At 43.0% G+C, this 18222-nt stretch overlaps 3 protein-coding genes across 3 annotated transcripts; 1 reads left to right on the top strand and 2 right to left on the bottom strand.

The window, feature by feature from the left end:
* The first annotated feature begins 33 nt into the window (after window positions 1-33).
* On the top strand, window positions 34-7540 carry prune1 (prune exopolyphosphatase 1). The gene is made up of 9 exons (XM_088999725.1): window positions 34-314; window positions 1923-2033; window positions 2111-2316; window positions 3071-3255; window positions 3325-3483; window positions 3548-3639; window positions 4221-4379; window positions 5500-5590; window positions 5769-7540. Exons 1-9 carry the CDS (start codon window positions 276-278, stop codon window positions 5987-5989), a joined length of 1263 nt encoding a protein of 420 aa, XP_088855851.1. The 5' UTR covers window positions 34-275; the 3' UTR covers window positions 5990-7540.
* A 139-nt stretch (window positions 7541-7679) lies between these two features.
* polr3glb (RNA polymerase III subunit GL b) lies at window positions 7680-12581 on the bottom strand. Its single transcript, XM_088999736.1, has 8 exons — window positions 12452-12581; window positions 11642-11752; window positions 11433-11571; window positions 10659-10730; window positions 10491-10547; window positions 8224-8318; window positions 7977-8087; window positions 7680-7901 (listed from the first exon to the last, which is right to left on the bottom strand). The coding sequence occupies exons 2-8, from the start codon at window positions 11738-11740 to the stop codon at window positions 7815-7817; spliced, it is 660 nt and encodes a 219-aa protein (XP_088855862.1). The 5' UTR covers window positions 11741-11752; window positions 12452-12581; the 3' UTR covers window positions 7680-7814.
* A 901-nt stretch (window positions 12582-13482) lies between these two features.
* LOC148896951 (gonadotropin-releasing hormone II receptor-like) lies at window positions 13483-17872 on the bottom strand. Its single transcript, XM_088999730.1, has 3 exons — window positions 17370-17872; window positions 14950-15157; window positions 13483-13967 (listed from the first exon to the last, which is right to left on the bottom strand). The coding sequence occupies exons 1-3, from the start codon at window positions 17856-17858 to the stop codon at window positions 13528-13530; spliced, it is 1137 nt and encodes a 378-aa protein (XP_088855856.1). The 5' UTR covers window positions 17859-17872; the 3' UTR covers window positions 13483-13527.
* Between the last annotated feature and the right edge of the window lie 350 nt (window positions 17873-18222).

The raw sequence follows: 18222 nt of genomic DNA, 5'->3' as shown, positions 1-18222 counted from the left end.
AATGTCGCTTACTGGTGACGTCATTCACGCGCCTCACGACTTACAGGCTTCCATTGCAACGAAAGCTTCCAAGCATAAGAACAAAACTCAGAGCTAGGATGCATGTCAAACATGGAGCTTCGATGACACGAGTAAACGTAGCGAAAGATTCCCATTGGGAGAGGACAGTGAAGGCAGCGTGACCTTTCACACGCCATATACCCTCGTCACTTTTTTGGTCATTGAGTGACTACGCCACACACACCTGATCACTGGACTGGAGCCGTGTGTGAACAATGAACGACTTTCTATCTGCTTGCCACGCAGCTGTCAAGGTAACACACGTACACGCGCACGCACACATTAACGCATACGTGTACACGAGGATGACAGTTATTGAAAGAGACACAATTAGCCCCTCTCGGTGGCAGCCGTACGCGAGCTATGCGAACTTGTCAAAATCTCGCGAGACAATACCAAAGTTTGGTGATGGGTATACCTGTCAACCCGAAGCTGTTGGCAATCTTACAAATAATGGCGTCCGCCCTTACAAAATGGTGACTAATCGTACGTTTTTGTAGCGTACTTAAAATGAAACATTAATGAAACATTAAAATGATTTTTAAATAATACGATTTGATTGATGTATAACATGGTCCAATCATGAATTCTAAAATTTAAGAATGACTTTTGTTGTAATTATTTGTAGCACCTTTGGCCATTTCAATCAACTCTTTTGATGTTTCCACTTCATGGCAATTCAGTTTGACCTGAATGTAGTTTGTGAGTGTGTCGACTCCCATTGATTTCTTATACTCATTCATTTTTCTGACGTGTGAAAATGCACGTTCACTGTCTGAAAATCTAGCTTCGCATGAACCTTTCACTCTTTATTAATTACGCAAGACAGAATCAGAGTTCACAGGTAGGTAAGCTTGAGTAAAATTACCAGGCATAATTAATAAAAATTTGGTAATTGAAATTAAAAAGGTCTTACCGATTAACTTAATTAACTGGCCAAAAATGCTGCCATTGTTCTCGAATGTTTAAAGGACAACCGACATCACATTTTTGTTTCCTAACTGACATCAGAAAAACGTTTTATAGCATCTAAAATACCCAAAACACGCAGGCTGATATTTTTATTCAAATGCAAAACACCAATAAAAATGACTTAAAGTGTCCAAAATCTGCAAAAAATGAGCTGCGAATTGGGCATTTTCAGAAAGTCCCGCCTCCAGTTCGTGACGTCACGCCAAGACGTCTTGCATTGCTGGAGAATCAAAACAATGGCTTCAGATTTGGAGAATATGCTTTCTTGTTACACATCCAGTTATGAATATGATTCAAATAGTTCTGAAGAGGAAAGCATACATGTTTGCAATCGATTAAAGAATTTATTCTGTGCCATTTTGAGGCAACATTGGGGGGAAATGTATCACAAAAAAGAGGCAGAAAATGGTGACCAAGCTCCTGTGAGGAATTAATCAGCCCGTTTCCACAGGCGGATAAATTCCTTATATGGAGCTTGGTCGCCCTCTTCTGGCTCTTTTTGGTGTAACATGACGTTTTCAGACCAAACAAGGACAGCAAAATGCATTGACGTGATGGAAGGACTGCTACAATGTGTCCTTTTTTCGGTCAGGGGCGTTCCTTCAGTGACGTCACATACGGACTCGTCACCAACTCAAAAACAAGACTTCCAGAATATTCAGCGCGAGTCTTAAAACGTAGAATATAGCTATATGCGGTGGAATCTTTGTAAAATACGCTCAATATAAGTCATTTGAAGCCATTTTACAAATTATGGACACAACTTGTCCGGAGACGTCGGTTGTCCTTGAATGTTGTATGGATATTGGATGCCAACGATGGAATGTTGAAGGTCAAGCGTTGGATGTCAGATATTATTTGCAATTATTTGTCGGATGTCTTCCTCATAGGCAAGTGATGGGCGAACATCAAGCCGTCTGTTCCACGTGGTTCTGGGAAATGAGGCATGCGACCTGGACTCCATGGTGTCCGCGTTGGCGTATGCCTACTTCCTGTCCAAGGTGAGCCGATATCACAGTGTGTCCCCCCGAAAGCCGTAACATCAGCTATAATAAGACCGATTTCCTCCTCTCGGCAGACATGTGGCGATGAAGAGACGCTCTGCGTGCCGCTGCTAAACATCCGGCAAGGGGAGCTTCTGCTCCGTTCCGACAACGTGTTCCTGTTGCGCCAGGCCAGCCTCTCTCCAGACCTTCTGCTCTTCCGAGACCAGTTGGACCTGGTGGCGCTCCGGCGGATGGGTCGCCTACGCCTAACGCTCGTCGACCATAACGTCCTTCCCAGGTAAATATTTGGATGGCGCTACGGCTGTATTGCAAGTAGCCCACCCAAAACTTGCAAACAAACAAACAAATAAATGAATAAATAAAATGAGCAAAGGGCAGAATGCGCATAAGTAGCTATCTGTTAGCTATCTGGCTAGCTGGCTATTTAGCCAGCGATCTATCTAGCTTGCTATTAGCTATCTAGCTAGCTAGATATGCCTCAACACGGAACATACATAATTAGCTATCTCGCTGGCTAGCTATCTAGCAAGCTAATAGCTAGCTTTTTAAAAGTCAAATTAAAGTACCACCTGGAAGTAACTCAAATAGATAGAAAGCGAGCTAGCTATTAGCGAGTTAGCTCACTTTCTATCTATTTGAGTTACTTCAGTGTTGAGTGAACGCTGGCTCGTGTGGCTGCCGCTGCTCACCCACAGAAAAAAATATCCTGTGACTGTAAAGTGTCCTTGAGAGTTTTGAAAGGCGCTTATAAATGAAATGTATTATTATTATTATTATTATTATTATTATTATTATTATTATTATTATTATTATTACTTTATGTAACTACCGGGTTTAGTGTACGCTGGCTCGTGTGGCTGCCGCTGCTCACCCGCAGAAAAAAATATCCTGTGACTGTAAAGTGTCCTTGAGAGTTTTGAAAGGCGCTTATAAATGAAATGTATTATTATTATTATTAATTCAGAATCCATGTGTAATAATACCACCCACCACCAGGGAGTGTCGCGGAGTGACAAGTGTTGTCCTTGCAGTTCAGACGCCGACCTAGAGGGGGCGGTGGTGGAGGTGATTGACCATCACGCCTTAGAACGAAATCCCAGTCCATCCTGTCCGGTTACCGTGGAGACGGTGGGCTCCTGCGCCACCCTGGTGACCGAACGACTTATCCAAAAGGCGCCGCACGTTCTGGACAAGCAGCTGGCGCAGCTTCTATACGGTAAGCGACCTTCTAAGATCCTCTTCGACCGCTCGCTCGTCACTGATAAGCATCCATTGCTTTGCTTAGCGACCATCTTGACTGACTGCGTCAACATGGCGCCCGCGGCGGGTAAGGTGACAGCCAAAGATAGCCAATATGTCGCCGCTCTGGAGGCGCGTTTCCCTGCCTTGCCACCGCGTGCCGCTCTCTTCCAGGCCTTGCACAATGCGAAGTTTGACGTGTCAGGTGAGCCTGGCCCCGCCTTTTTTTTAGCATCTTATGTCACAACTGATGATGTCATTGTCTCTAGGCCTCAACACGGAACAGATGTTGATGAAGGACATGAAGATGCTCAAAGGAAGTTTGTCCATCGCTGTCTCTGTACTCTTCCTGCCCATTGAGGTTGTTTATCACACACACACACACACACACACACACACACACACACACACACACACACACACACACACACACACACACACACACACACACACACACACACACACACACACACACACACACACACACACACACACACACACACACACACACACACACACACACACACACACACACACGCACGCACGCACATACGCATGCACACACACATACTACACACATACACACTACACACATACACACTACACACATTCCTGGAGCGAGCAAAAAGTCCTCACTTGTCAAAAATGTCCTCATGTTTGGTATAAAATCATAGTGGACCTCACAAAAATAGCCATACAAACTCATACACACGTACACTTTTAGACACACACACACACATGTTTCAGTGCTAACTCATTTGTGGTGAGGATGATGAATGGATGTGAGTATGTTTTTCAATGTGAGTGTGAATGCATAAGTCTAAGTATACGTGTTGCTAATATGTTGATTAACGTGTGTGTGTGTGTGTCTTTGTGTGTGTGTGTGTGTGTGTGTGTGTGTGTATTTGTGTGCGCCCGCATGTGTGTACGTATGTATGTCAGGCGTTCCTCCAGAGGGTGGAGCTGGAGGCGGAGCTTTGCGGCTTTTGCCACAAGCTGGGTTTGGATTTGTTGGTGTTGATGAGCATCTCCTTCACGGAGGCCAAGCAGCCAGTGAGAGAGCTGGCACTCTTCAGCCAGAGCGCCCCCTGCAGGGAACAGGTACAATGTGCCTCGTAGTACTTTGTCTTGTTTTCCAGTAGAAAGGATCAAAATCATGTTCCTCTTGAGTCACAATGAGAGCTTTGAAAGGCGCTTAAAGGACAACCGACGTCACTTTTTTGTTTCCTAACTGACATCAAAAAAACGTTTTATAGCATCTAAAATACCCAAAACATGCAGTATAATATTTTTAGTCAAATGCAAAACACCAATAAAAATGACTTAAAGTGTCTAAAAAGTACTTCAATTTGAAACCGGAAGTGGCCAGTTTCAGAAGGTCCCGCCCCCATGTTCGTGGTGTCACGGCAAGACGTCTTGCTACAATGTCCTTTTTTCGGTCAAGGGCGTTCCTTCAGTGACGTAGGGTGAGGACTCGTCACCAACTCAAAAACAAGACTTCCGGAATATTCAGCGCGAGTCTTAAAACATAAAATATAGCTACATGCGGTGGAATCTTATTAAAATATGCTCAGTATAAATCATTTTAAGCCATTTTACAAATTATGGACACAACTTGTCCGGAGACGTCGGTTGTCCTTTGAAATGTAATGTGTTATTATTAATATTATAGTAACTTTCCCCAACTAAGGATGCCCCTGATATTGACAAAATGTATACATTCTGTATATTAGAGTTGTGCTAGATTGAAAAAAAAAACACGCAATATATGATGTATTTATGAGGAAATTGTTTTTTTCCCATGCGGCAACTTGTGTGTGGGCAGAATAGGATCGGTTCCCACTCAATGGCATTGTGAATACAGGTGTATCTGGTTGTATTATTATTATTAGTATGTATTATTAGCTATATAGCTAGCTGGCTGGCCATCTGTTAGCTATCTATCCAGCTATCTATCTATTCGCAGGTTAGCTATCTATTCGCTATCTATTGGCTAGCTGGCTATCTGGTGGTTAGCTAGCTAACTTTTTTATTTATTTGAGTTATTCCGGGTTGAGTGAATGCTGCGGCATGTGGCTGCCGCTGCTCACGCACAGAAAAACTGATCCAGTGACTGTAAAGTGACCATGAGAGTTTTGAAAGGCGCTTAGAAATGAAATTTATTATTATTATTATTATTATTGCACTCATATGACCCCTTCCCCACACCCGCCCATCACAGGTGAGCCACTTCCTGGAGCGGGCCGGCGACCCATCCCTTGAACTACGTCCAATCAGCAGCCCCCATACTCATGTGGTGGCCTACCACCAAGGTAAGAAGTGCGCGCTTAACCTAGCTTCCCAAAGTTTGGTCCAAAATTAGAACGATGACCCAGACCTATTGTTTATACGCAACCGCCATTTTGTTTCTCCGAGTTGTATTAAATACTCTTAAGAAGTTTAGTGTGCGATTCCTCCAGTGTGTTTGACTTTGGTCCGTCCGTCGTTCAGGAAACGAGCTGGCGTCGCGAAAGAAGCTTCTGCCGCTCCTCAAAGACTTCCTGAGGGCCCGTGACGGAGAGGACAAGGACGACGAGGCTGAAGATGAGGATGGACGGGTGCCGCCAACGCCGGCCAACAGCCTGGTGGAGGGTTGCCCCCTGGATGCCGGACCACCCACCATTAGTGCGTATGCACTGCATGACAAGTTCAGCAAGATGAACCCTCATTGACCCCACCCCCCAGTCCTTCTTAAAGGACAACTGACGTCTCCAGACAAGTTGTGTCCATAATTTGTAAAATGGCTTCAAATGACTTCTACTGGGCGTATTTTACAAAGATTCCACCGCATATAGCTATATTTTACGTTTTAAGACTCGTGCTGAATATTCCGGAAGTCTTGTTTTTGAGTTGGTGACGAGTCCGTACGTGACGTCACTGAAGGAACGCCCCTGACCGAAAAAAAGGACACATTGTAGCAGCCTTTCCATCACGTCAACGCTTGTTTGGTCTGAAAACCTCGTGTTGCACCAGAAAGAGCCAGAAGAGGGCGTCCAAGCTCCATTTAAGGAATTTATCAGCCTGTGGAAACTGGCTGATTCATTCATCACAGGAGCTCGGTGGCCATTTTCTGCCTCTTTTTGGGTGAGACATTTCCCCCCAATGTTGCCTCAAAATGGCACGGAATAAATTCTTTAATCGATTGCAAACATGTATGCTTTCCTCTTCAGAACTATTTGAATCATATTCATAACTGGATGTGTAACAAGAAAGCATCTTCTCCGAATCTGAAGCCATTGTTTTGATTCTCCATCAATGCAAGACGTCTTGGCGTGACGTCACGAACTGGGGGCGGGACTTTCTGAAAATGCCCAATTCGCAGCTCAATTTTTTGCAGATTTTGGACACTTTAAGTAATTTTTATTGGTGTTATGCATTTGACTAAAAATATACTGCGTGTTTTGGGTATTTTAGATGCTATAAAACGTTTTTCTGATGACAGTTAGGAAACAAAAAAGTGACGTCGGTTGTCCTTTAAGTGGTATGATCCTCTACTACTCTATGCAAAAATTGAAAAAGGTAACAACTTCACCTAAATGTATTTTCCCTGAAAACAATCTAACACGAGCCAAGATATGGAACGCGACAAGCGACGCGGTGGCTTCTATATCAAATCAAGTCGATCTTTTGCATCAAATACGCTCTGTGTGCAACATACAGCACAGATTAAATTACTGGGAATGGACTCTGCATGCCACGTATTTGCTGTAGTGAGAAGTGAAGCCACCGGCGGCCATCTTGTGTTGCCATTCGCTAAGCACACCATAACTTGAATACATTTTCTATCCCTGTTGCATGATAGTGACACAAAAATGCTCCCATTGTTTTTCACTTCGCCTATCTCGCAAGGTTTGTCGTTCAACACAAGATGCCAAAATGGGGTAATTAACTCATTCACTGCCAGATGATGTGCAAAAATGCGTCCGCTCCAGTGCCAGGGTTTTTGTCACTCAAATTGCAGGACCCACAGAATATTGAGTTTTAGAACTACATAAACATTCAATAGACCGTTAGAAACCTTAGACTCTCTTCTTTCATCAGAAAAAAAAGAGTTAATTCTTAAGTTATATGGATCTGGAGTTATCTGAGCTTGAAATAGGGGCGGCTGTACAAAACACAATATATACATATTGATATATCTAGTGCGTTAACAGCTGAAAATGTAACAAAGCGCGAACAAAAGGCAAAGGCTGCCCCCTCGTGGGAGGGATAACATTGCCAAAGGTCTGACCAGCGCTTTATCGACACCCGCGCAAGAAAAACAAAAACCCGAACAAATTACAGAATGGCAGTGAATGAGTTAACAGCTCCAAGTTGGAGCACTCAAGCTTATGTTATTTTGTGCATCAAGTAAAAAACACATTATTTAGTCTATAAAACTTTGTATTTTAGGCATTTGAGTAAAAAGTGAACATTTAACATGAAAAGGAATTTTTTTAAAAACGTTTTAAATGAGAATTGTCACATCTGCATCACCACGGCAACGTCCCAAAGCTTTCAGTAAACGGCTTCGTCCATGTTGTCGTCGCTTTCGGCGCCAAAATCTTCGCCGTTGTCAAAGTAGGACATGATGTAATCCGTCTCCTGTCACAAACGCATGGTCACCTTTCAAAATAAAAGCCATTCTGACTTGAAGCATCCGCGCGGTCGTGCACTCACTTCCTCCAGCTCCTCCTCGTCGTATTCATCGTCTACTTCCTGATCGCCTTCCTTCTTTTTCTCTTCCTCATCCTCGTCCTCTGAGCTCCGCTGCTCCTCGTTGGCCAGCGTCTTTGTTACAATCACATTGTTTCGTTAAAGGCGCAAGTGAAAGTGGCGTCTTATGTGCTTGATGGAATTGAAGCTCGCGACATTATGAGGTGGAATTGAGGTTGTGCTATTTGCTAACTTTACGTGTTGACTTTACCTCCAGTTTGAGGAGCACTTGTTTTTTGTCTTCTACGTTTTCCTTCTGTTCATCAGTCCGACCTTTCTTTGACTCCAACACCGCTTTGGACACACCTGTCATCACCATTTTGGATTTGAACAAGTCCATACATTTCTGTAATACAGTGAGACCTTGGCTTACGAACTTAATTGGTTCCCAGACAGAGTAAGGTGAAAAGTGTGTATCCCAAAAATTAATTTCCCATAGGAAACCATTAAAATGAGAATAATCCGTTCCCAGGTCCCCATAAAACATAATTTTGTACTTTCTAATTTTATATGCCTTAAAACTACACAAAATATACCTTATTTTATGTATAATAAATGTGCTATGGTGTTATAATTAAAGAAGTAAACTGTACTGTATAATAAAGTAGTTGTATTTACCTTTGTGACGGTCGTTGATGGCTTGATGGAATGGAGTGGCCGGTTTCATCAGCATTAAACACTTGATGAGGAACGTAACCTTCTTTCACCATCTTGTGGAATGATCCCTTGTACGTGCTTTCTCTGCGATAATTTTATCTAGTTCCTCATCAATTGTGTTCTGTTTAGCTGGGTTGATAGCTTTTTGCATCAAGTGTACAGATGGCTTGTGCGGGTTGTTTGTGGAGCCAGATTGATGGGATATTTTAACCTTGCAATTTACACTCTGCCTTTGAAATATCAATGTTGAAACTCTCACTGTCGTCTGCCTGTCTCTTTAATGTTTAAACCACCTCCCCTCACTGCTTCGTTCTTGCCAATCATGTGGCTTTAATCGAAGACTGGGGGTGGGGAATAGAGGACAGAAACAGTCGGCTACCATTTTGTTGTTAGAAGAACGCGCTCGTTGGCGAACGACACATCACTCATTGAGGCAGTTACGTGTATGAAAAAAGTTTGTATGCCAAGGTAAATTTTTCATAAATGTAACATTTGTAAACTGAAAAGTTTGTAAGCCAAGGGGTTCGTAAACCGAGGTATCACTGTACACTAAAAATGTTACGAATGCAGTATTTTTTTTTCCCCCACCAATGTGAAAAAAATAGTTGACCCTCGTCCCTCAAAAGAACAAAACTGAAATTTTTCCATTGTTTTGTAATCAACAGTAAAAAAACACCTGTTTCTGACCTAAAAAGTGGAGAAAATGAGTCACTTTGTGAATCAACACTTTTTTTGTAACACGAATAAGAACGATAAATGACGTTTTAAAATGTTTTATTTTTACTCATTCACTGCCATTCCCAAATTTATTCGGGAATTGAAAACATGACGTGGAGCACCATTCCCGAATTTGTTCAGGTTTTGTTTTTTCTTGCAGGGTGGGGGTGCTTATAAAGCGTTGGTCAGACCTATGGCCATGTTTTTCCCTTCCACGAGGGGGCAGCATATGCCTTTTGTACAAGCGCCCCTATTTCAAGCTTATATAACTCCAGACCCATATAACTTATGAATTAATGTATGTATGCATTGCATTGTATTTTGGACAGCCTCCCCCATTTCAAGCTCATATAACTCCAGACCCATATCTTCTTCTTTTCCCTTCGGCTTTTCCCTTGACGGGGTCGCCACAGCAAATCAGTGTCCTCCATCTTTAGAAGTTTGATCCGCATGTTTGTTTTGGCCAAGCTTTTACGTCTGATGCCTTTCATGACACAACCCTCTGTATTTATCCGGGCTTGGGACCGGCACAAGAAGACATATGTCCCTTTGTGGCTACAGAACAAGCAACTCGCTCAGTAAAAGGCTCCCAAACACAAAATGGTAATGGACACAGGAACATTCAAAAAAGCAAAAACTATACTCACCATTTGATGACAATGCTCTGATCTTACCGTGAAATTACCCCTGTGATAAAGGACTTCCCCAAGTCGTAAATGACTCCTGTGAAAACTGACCCCAGGTTGCCCGTGCTACACTTGTATATTGAGTCATAGGTGTTGACAATGCATAGAACAGCATGAAACTTTTAAATATGAAAACTTCTTATTCTCTATCAGCGATTCAAGAACTCTGCTTTTTATTCTATATTTTGTTTAACTAATTTAGGAATTAACATTTTTTCTCATGAAAGAAGAGCGTCTAAGGTTTCTAACGCTGTATTGAATGTTTTTGTAGTCCTAAAACTGAAATATTCTGCGGGTTCTGCAATTTGAGTGGAAATGACAAAAACCTTGGTTCTGGAGCGGACATATTTTTGCACATCAGGCATTGAATGAGTTAATGTGTGCGGGTGTGCATTCGTGTTTTTGTCCTTTTTCTGACCTTTTTTTAGGGATCTTCTGACACATAGTCTTATTTCTTTTGGGAATCTCTTCCAGTCTGTACAAGAAAAAAAAATCATGGTGTGTGAGACAAATCTGAAAAATACTTACATGTGACTGAAGAACGCACACCTGAGTTTTCAAATGATTTCAAGTGGGTGTACCGTACCTGTGATCCAGTCGGTCAGAGCATCCGTCTGCTCGTTGGAGTTGTGATATTTGTCTGAATATCTTTCCACATCTGAGGGTTAAAAAAAGGATCTGGATGTATGACAATGTATGATAAAAGAGTAAAAAGTAAAGAGCAATACATTGGGGAGACTAAACAAATTCTCCAAAAAAGACTTTATCAACATCGCAGGGATAATACTCGTGGGCCTCAATCGGCAGTACATATGCACCTAAAAGATAGCAACCACTCATTTGACAACAATGAGGTTACAATCTTAGCGAAAAAAATAGATGGTTTGAGAGGGGAGTAAAGAAAGCGATTTTCATAAAACAGCAAAATCCTTCACTAAATCGCCATGGTGGGGTGAGGTTCAAGTTGGATCGTTCCTACAATAGACTGCTGAGGCAACATAGGCTGAGTTATGCTGATGAGGTGATACCAGGGCTAATGGGGCAATCAGGCCAGTCGTAGACCTCATACTCAGGCAGGACAATAGAAGGAATCAGTCAGGACAATAGAAGTAATCAGTGAAGCCGCAGGGAGTAGTCCTCTGCTCCCCCCAACCTGAGAGCAGGGACCTATCATAGCAGAGTCCGGCGCCGCCACGTCTGGACAGTAGGTTTATATATAGTGCCAAAACTACCAGCTAAAATTCTAGTTCGCTGACGAAGCTTCTTGGATAAGAAGCGAAATGTCTGACACCTTCAAAGAAGTACAGAGGACGGCTGAAGAAACCTTTTCATCGTATGATAAAAGAACAAGGTCACTGACCTGCATGTGACCTATGACCCGTGTGCGGCTGGATAAAACCTGGTCGCGTTATCATTGTGCCTCTGAACTCCTGCTTGAGTGCCAAAAGGTACTCTGCTTCTTCACCACCCGTCAGGGGGAGGGGCTTGTGGTCCATCACCTGCGCCGCACAGAAGAAAGGTCAAGTGTAAAAAGGAACGTTAGCCAATTTCTGGTCGACAATCGCTTACCGGAAATAGCGGGCTGGGTTGCTGGACGGACGACAAGAGCGGGTCGCCTCGGTTGCCGGTGCCCTCTCCAAAGCGCCGGCCACGCCCCCGCCCTGACATCTCACTTTTGATCTGTGTATGCATCAACGACAAAGAGAGTAGTTTGTTTGCAAGGGAGTTGCCATGCCAACAGAAGAAAATGTTAGCTGGTATAATTTGCTATCTGTTAGATAGCTAGCTATGTAGCTGGCTATTTATTAGCCATCTATTAGCTATCTGGCTGGCTAGCTAGCTATGTAGCTGGCTATTTATTAGCTATATGGCTATCTAGCTAGTTAGCTAACAGCCTAGCTGGCTATCTATTCAATATCTGTGAACTAGCTAGCTACCTTTCTATCTATTTGAGTTACTTCCGGGTTGAGTGAATTCCCCATTTTTTGGGGGTGAAAACGGCAACGTGAATGTAATATATAAATTCGCTCTTTTGGAAATTAAAACAGAACCGATACGTTGTTTTGTAAATAGAGACATTCGGCAAACATCTATATTTTTATTATTATTATGTTACGTGGTTTCTAAAGCTGTTTTTACAGCTACACATGTTAGGAACGTACGATAGTAAATAAATATACTGCATATTGTATTGTATAAATTCGAGTTCTCTTTCAAAGCAGACACAGGGGCGTAATAAGCTTCGGAGGAAGCTCCCCTGTTGTAATCATATAGTAATAACGTCACCTAGTCGGCCTTCGTGGTTTACAACAGTCGCCACCATGGTCGAAAATTATATTTAACTCGCAAAACTTTTTTTATTTTCACTTAAAGTCTTACTTAGGGTTGCAGTGGTCAGTAGGCTGAGCTGTGTTATCATTTCGTAGTTAGTCTCTTTACGCGCCGGCCTCCATTTTCTCTTTGTGGCGCTTCCGTCCGTGTTGGTCGTTCAGCCAATCAGAAGTCAGAACGACGCGATGCGGAAGTCATTGTATGACACCACGAAGTAAATGTCGGGCTATATCCATCTATCCATTTCCTACACCCGCTTATCTTGAAGAGGGTCAACAGGGAAGATAAACAAGCCCAGTTATCTGCTGGTTAAATAGAACAACCTGGAGCCAGAGCTAAACTGTCTCCGGTTTTTACTTTCTGGACTTGGATTTGTTTTTCGGGGTTAATGGGGTGATAGACTAAAAGTGACCTGGAAGCTGAAATTTGTACACACACATACACATTCTGTTTTGTCCTCAAAAACAAAACATTGTCGATGACCAAATAAAACATTTTGACCAAAACTTATAACCTTATAAGCAACACAAAGACCAACCAAAAAGACAGATCCACAATGTAACCATACCACCAAACATTTATTATTTTTCATCTGCAAAATACAACTACTGGTACTGTAGTTAATGAGTCAATTTTATGGATTGCAAATGTCTTCTTCATTTGTTTGAATGGCAGCATAGCAGCGCCCCCGGTGGCCAAATCACTTCATAAGGAGCTGCAATTGATTAATCATGATTCACAAAGTGTCATGGTTTTTATCAGTAGAATATTATAGATTGTAATTTCCAAAACAAAATACATATTATGGATGGTTTATCATGGCGACAGTTAGTGGATACACCCAGGAAGGAAACACCCAGGCCGCTTCCTGTTGTCCATCTTGTCTGCCGCTGCTCACCCGCACACAAAAAAAAAATCCAGTGACTGTAAAGTGTCCTTGAGAGTTTTGAAAGGCGCTTAGAAATCAAATGTACTATTATTATTATTATGATTATTATTATTATTAATTTCTCCACTGTGAGACTAATAAAGGCAAATCCAATCCATCCAATCCAATTATTATTATTATTATTATTATTATTATTATTATTATTATTATTATTATCGCTTCTTATTGTACGTGTTCACACTCGGCGTTCTCCACAAGTTGTCAGCGGAGTGTCAGTACCGGTTCCGTCCACGCTAATGCGGATTTGAGAACTCGGCAGCCTTTTTCGTCCTTCCACTGCATTCTGGGCGAGGGGGATAGGAAGCGTAAAGTCCGCGGGACCCGGTTCCCGTAGTTTCGGACGGCAGCAGGCCGCTAGGTCAGCCCTAAAGGAGGGTGTGTAGAAGCCATAGATGAGCGGATCACAGCAAGTGTTGAGGTTCCCGAAGAGGAAGAGACTGTGGTGGATGTACTCTGGTGTGAAGTCCACCACTTCGGGGTGGAACCAGTACCACACCCCCAGGATGTAGTATGGCGTCCAGCACACCACAAAAGACAACACGATGACCACGGTCATCTTCAACGTGTTCATCCTGGCCTTGGAGATTCCGTCGCTGCTGCTGCGACGCAATTCGCCTGAGATACAGAAAGGTGACATATTTGAAAGCCGTTCTTTAGCCAGTGGTGGACCAAGGATTTCATCGCTAGGCCTTCAGTAGTGCTATGTCTGAATCAATCCAAAGTGAAAAAAGTGTGGTGTGATTTACTGCAAGTCCATTAGAGGGTACCATTAGCCAGGAAATAACTGATGAAATACTGTAACTGACCGACCTTTCGGACTTTTCAAGAAAAAAATGGACGTGATCATTTTTTTCTTGAAAAGTCTTGAAAATGGCTTTAATGATAAATCTGTAACCAAATCCATTTATTCTCCTCCTTCAGCCATTGTGGGTTGACAACACTGCTATTAAATCAACACAATATATTTGCTTATGCAGCTCGTGACTGATACAGTATGCTAGCTCTGGCCAGTATGCTCTTGTCACTAGCGACTTGTGATTTTAGCAGTTTTCGCAAACTTTTGATTGGCTAGTCACTAGCCGCTAGTGACTAGCCAATTATAGTTTGTGAAAACTCTTACGTTGCCCAGCGCCTTCAAGAAGTCATTGCTACCCCTTTTTGGTTGCCAACTCAAAATCTGATTGGTTAGAGCAACAGTTTGAGTGACACATTTTATGCGACAGGGCCCGCAGAACTGATTGTGAAGGCGTCCAGGTCGATTTCCGACCCTGGTAACAAATGATGGCTGAAATGTAATTGGTTAAATGCTTAAAGATGCAAACACATGTTTAGAAGCAGCACAACAGGGGAAAATTAATGAAAGGATTTTATTTAATAAGAATTCATGGACAAAATATAATTAACATCAGTCCGTGATTCAAATATTTTTAGGCCAGCACAGAAGGCTTTGCAGGCCTTGACGGTCAGTCACTGCTTTCAGCTAAATGTTGCCTGAAATCTAAGATGAAGATGACAAGTACTGATTTGGAGCCAATTAAACAATATTCCATACCAGCAATTGGCAAGGATATTTTTATTGATACGGTGCTGCGGTTACCTTTACTCCTCATGTGCGTGTTGTTGATATGAAGCATTATATGGCCGTAGCAACAACTCATCACCAGTAGGGGAATTGCGTACAAGGTGCTGAAATGGAACATGTTGTAGAGCGTTTCCTGCCAACGGACGCTGAAAGTGGCGTGGGTTGCACACTGAGTAAAGTCAACGCCCGCCTCGCCCGCCTCCACCGCGCCAAACACAAACAGCTGCAAGTGGGAGAATCCCATCAGTGTCTGACTGTGACGTCAGGGTAACTCGACATAAAACATCTTAAAAATAACACATGTTGAAAACATGATATCATATAGCGTGATATGTTGAAAGCATAACATGAAAACGTGATAATGAACTGATGAATACAGACGTTCCCTAACATACAAACATTCGAGTTACGACGTTACGGTACACACAAACATTTTGGGGGGTACAGTATGTCGAAAAATGTTCGGACAGAGATGTTGTGAATTGGATTTTCTATTGCACGCCTTTTTTCGGCCGAGCTCGCTTGAAATAGACTGCGTACTGTGCTTCATGCACACGCCCGCACACAGAGACGTTTGGGGTGCTGACCAATCAGCGCCCGGTTTTGCCAACGAGTTCCGGCTATGATCCCGATCTTACTTACAATTGGCTCCGCATAGTATGTGGGCGGGGAGGAAGTTCCTCTTCCCTGTTGACGCTCCAGGAGAAAAAAAAGTAATGACTACTGTCTCGTAATTCAGTAATTACGTGCCATAAACTTCAGTAATGGCTTACTGATGACTCGAAGATATATGTCGTCATACTACAGTAGGCGTGAATGTATTTGACGACTGTTAGTCTGTGTTTTATATTTTGCCGTTCAGTGTTTGACTTAAACATGCATTCCATACAAAATACAGTATAGCACTGAAGCAACTTAAGAACAAATGCACTTTACGAACGACTGCTCGGGTATCTCGTTCGTAAAGTGGGGAGCGTCTGTATATAACACAGGCGGGATAGAGGGCTCTCGAGGACTAGAGTGATCCCCTTCCCCACTTACCACCCGTGTTCTAATGTGTTTCTCCAGAAAGCTTCGTAGCCTTGCTAGCATTCCTCGTGTAAACAAAGGGTGTTGTTAGCCCAAGCTAGCAGCAGGTGGTCTTCTTCATTAAATTTCCAGGACATTCCATCCGGGATTATTACTCTACTAATCGGCAATACTCTGATACAGAACTTTCCGCAGACTTTTATTCTTTTACATTTCAAGATAAGTTACTGAAAATTCATGGTTAAAGGACAACCAACACATTTTTTTTTGTTTCCTAACTGACATCAGAAAAACGATTTATAGCATTTAAATACCCAAAACACACAGGCTGATATTTTTAATCAAATGCAAAACACCAATAAAAATTACTTAAAGTGTCCCAAAACTGCTTCAAAATGACCCAGGAAATGGCGAGTTTCAGAAGGTCCCGCCCCCTGGTTCGTGACATCACACCAGGATACTCCAGACACAAAACAATGGCTTCAGAGAGTTCAGATTCGGAGAGGATGCTTTCGTGTTACTCATCCAGTTATGAATATGATTCCAATAGTCTGAAGAAGAAAGCATAAATGTTTGCAATCGATTAAAGAAGTCCTTCCGTATCAATTCGAGCCATCTGGACTCCAATGTAGCTCCCAGAAAATGCACAAGATGGCGCACAAGCTCAGTTGGAAATGGGCTGATTTGTCTGCTGAGAATTTGTGTCCACTTTTATGGTGTTACCGCAATTGGTAGTGTTGGTGCGACACACAACGATTCACCATTGCGTTATTTATGTGTTTTTCCTTCTAATTTCGCCATCAACACGATGTTTGAAGACCAAACAAAGTACCCAAAATGCATTGTGTGTGGCTTTCTCGGTCAGGGGAGTTCCTGACATGACGTCACGTCAGGCATCGTCAGCAACTTGTAAAACTTCCTGAATATTCAGAGCGAGTCTTAAAACGTAAAATATGGCTATATGCGGTGGAATCTTTGTAAACAGTAGCCAAAATGGAACTGTATAGTGCCACTTAGCAGTTTTTTTTGATGACGATACTAGTGCAGCGTGTTCTACCGGAAACAAATTCCTTGTGTGTTCTACATACTTGGCAATAAAGATGATTCTGATTCTGATTCTGATTCTGATTCTGAAAATACACGCAGTAGAAGTCTTTTGAAGTGATGTTACAAATTATGGACACAACTTGTCCGTAGACGTCGGTTGTCCTTTAACTGCTCTTAAAAAAGTATCCGACCTGAACTGTCACATTAATGTAGCTCATTGAGATCCCACTCGTTGACCATGCGACAACCCCTTTGCCCTCATCCCCACTCATCCAACCAAGTCCACTAAACTGAACCGTTACATTCTTACTTTATGAAGGTCACGCTACTGGTTTCAGTCGTAGTGCCAAAGCACACACCTGTGGCGCAGCGAGCAGCAGACTGAAGCTCCAAGCCAGCGCCAACATGCGTCTGTTCCTGCACCGAGCGCGAAGAGCTCGCAGCGGCTGCACAATGGCCCGATGGCGATCCAATCCGATGACCACCAGCGCGGAGGCCGAAGCGTACATGGCCAAAAGTTTCAGGAAGCTGAGCATCTTGCACAAAGCATCACCCCCGTACCACTGCACCGTGGCATTCCACACCACATCCAGAGGCATCACCACAAAGGTCATCATCAGGTCAGCCAACGCCAGGCTGACCATGAGCGGTCGCAAGCGAGAGGCAGAATGACGGCGGCTGCGCATGCCGCACACACTGGCCATTAGTGCCAGGTTGCCAGCGGCGGCCACGACGAACAGCAGAACCGTCACGCCGACACGGAAGCGAGCTGCTGCCCCGAACATTGGGGCCTCCCATTGGGTCACATTGGCGGGGGACCATACTGGTGGTAACCGCTGTCCGGGCATTCTTGGAGTGAACACTACTTGAATGACGAGGTTGAAAAATAACATGGAGAGAGAGAGAGAGAGAGAGAGAGAGAGAGAGAGAGAGAGAGAGAGAGAGAGAGAGAGAGAGAGAGAGAGAGAGAGAGAGAGAGAGAGAGAGAGAGAGAGAGAGAGAGAGAGAGAGAGAGAGAAAGAAAAAAAGGGAGAAAGAGACAGACAGAGATGGGCCATCAAGCCAAGAAAGTAAATAAAGAAAAACATTAATTCTGGCCATGAGATGCAGCATTACATTTTTTACACTTCCTTATGCCATAACGATTATGGGAAAGAAATTCAAAAACTAAATCATGCCATAATAACCCTTCTATAGTTATGAATGAAAATG

Source organism: Hippocampus bargibanti, linkage group LG06, assembly GCF_051943395.1.
Source record: "Hippocampus bargibanti isolate YZ-2025 linkage group LG06, ASM5194339v1, whole genome shotgun sequence".
Taxonomy (NCBI): domain Eukaryota; kingdom Metazoa; phylum Chordata; class Actinopteri; order Syngnathiformes; family Syngnathidae; genus Hippocampus; species Hippocampus bargibanti.
The sequence above is the reverse complement of the archived record's forward strand: the minus strand, read 5'-3'. Positions and strand labels throughout refer to the sequence as shown.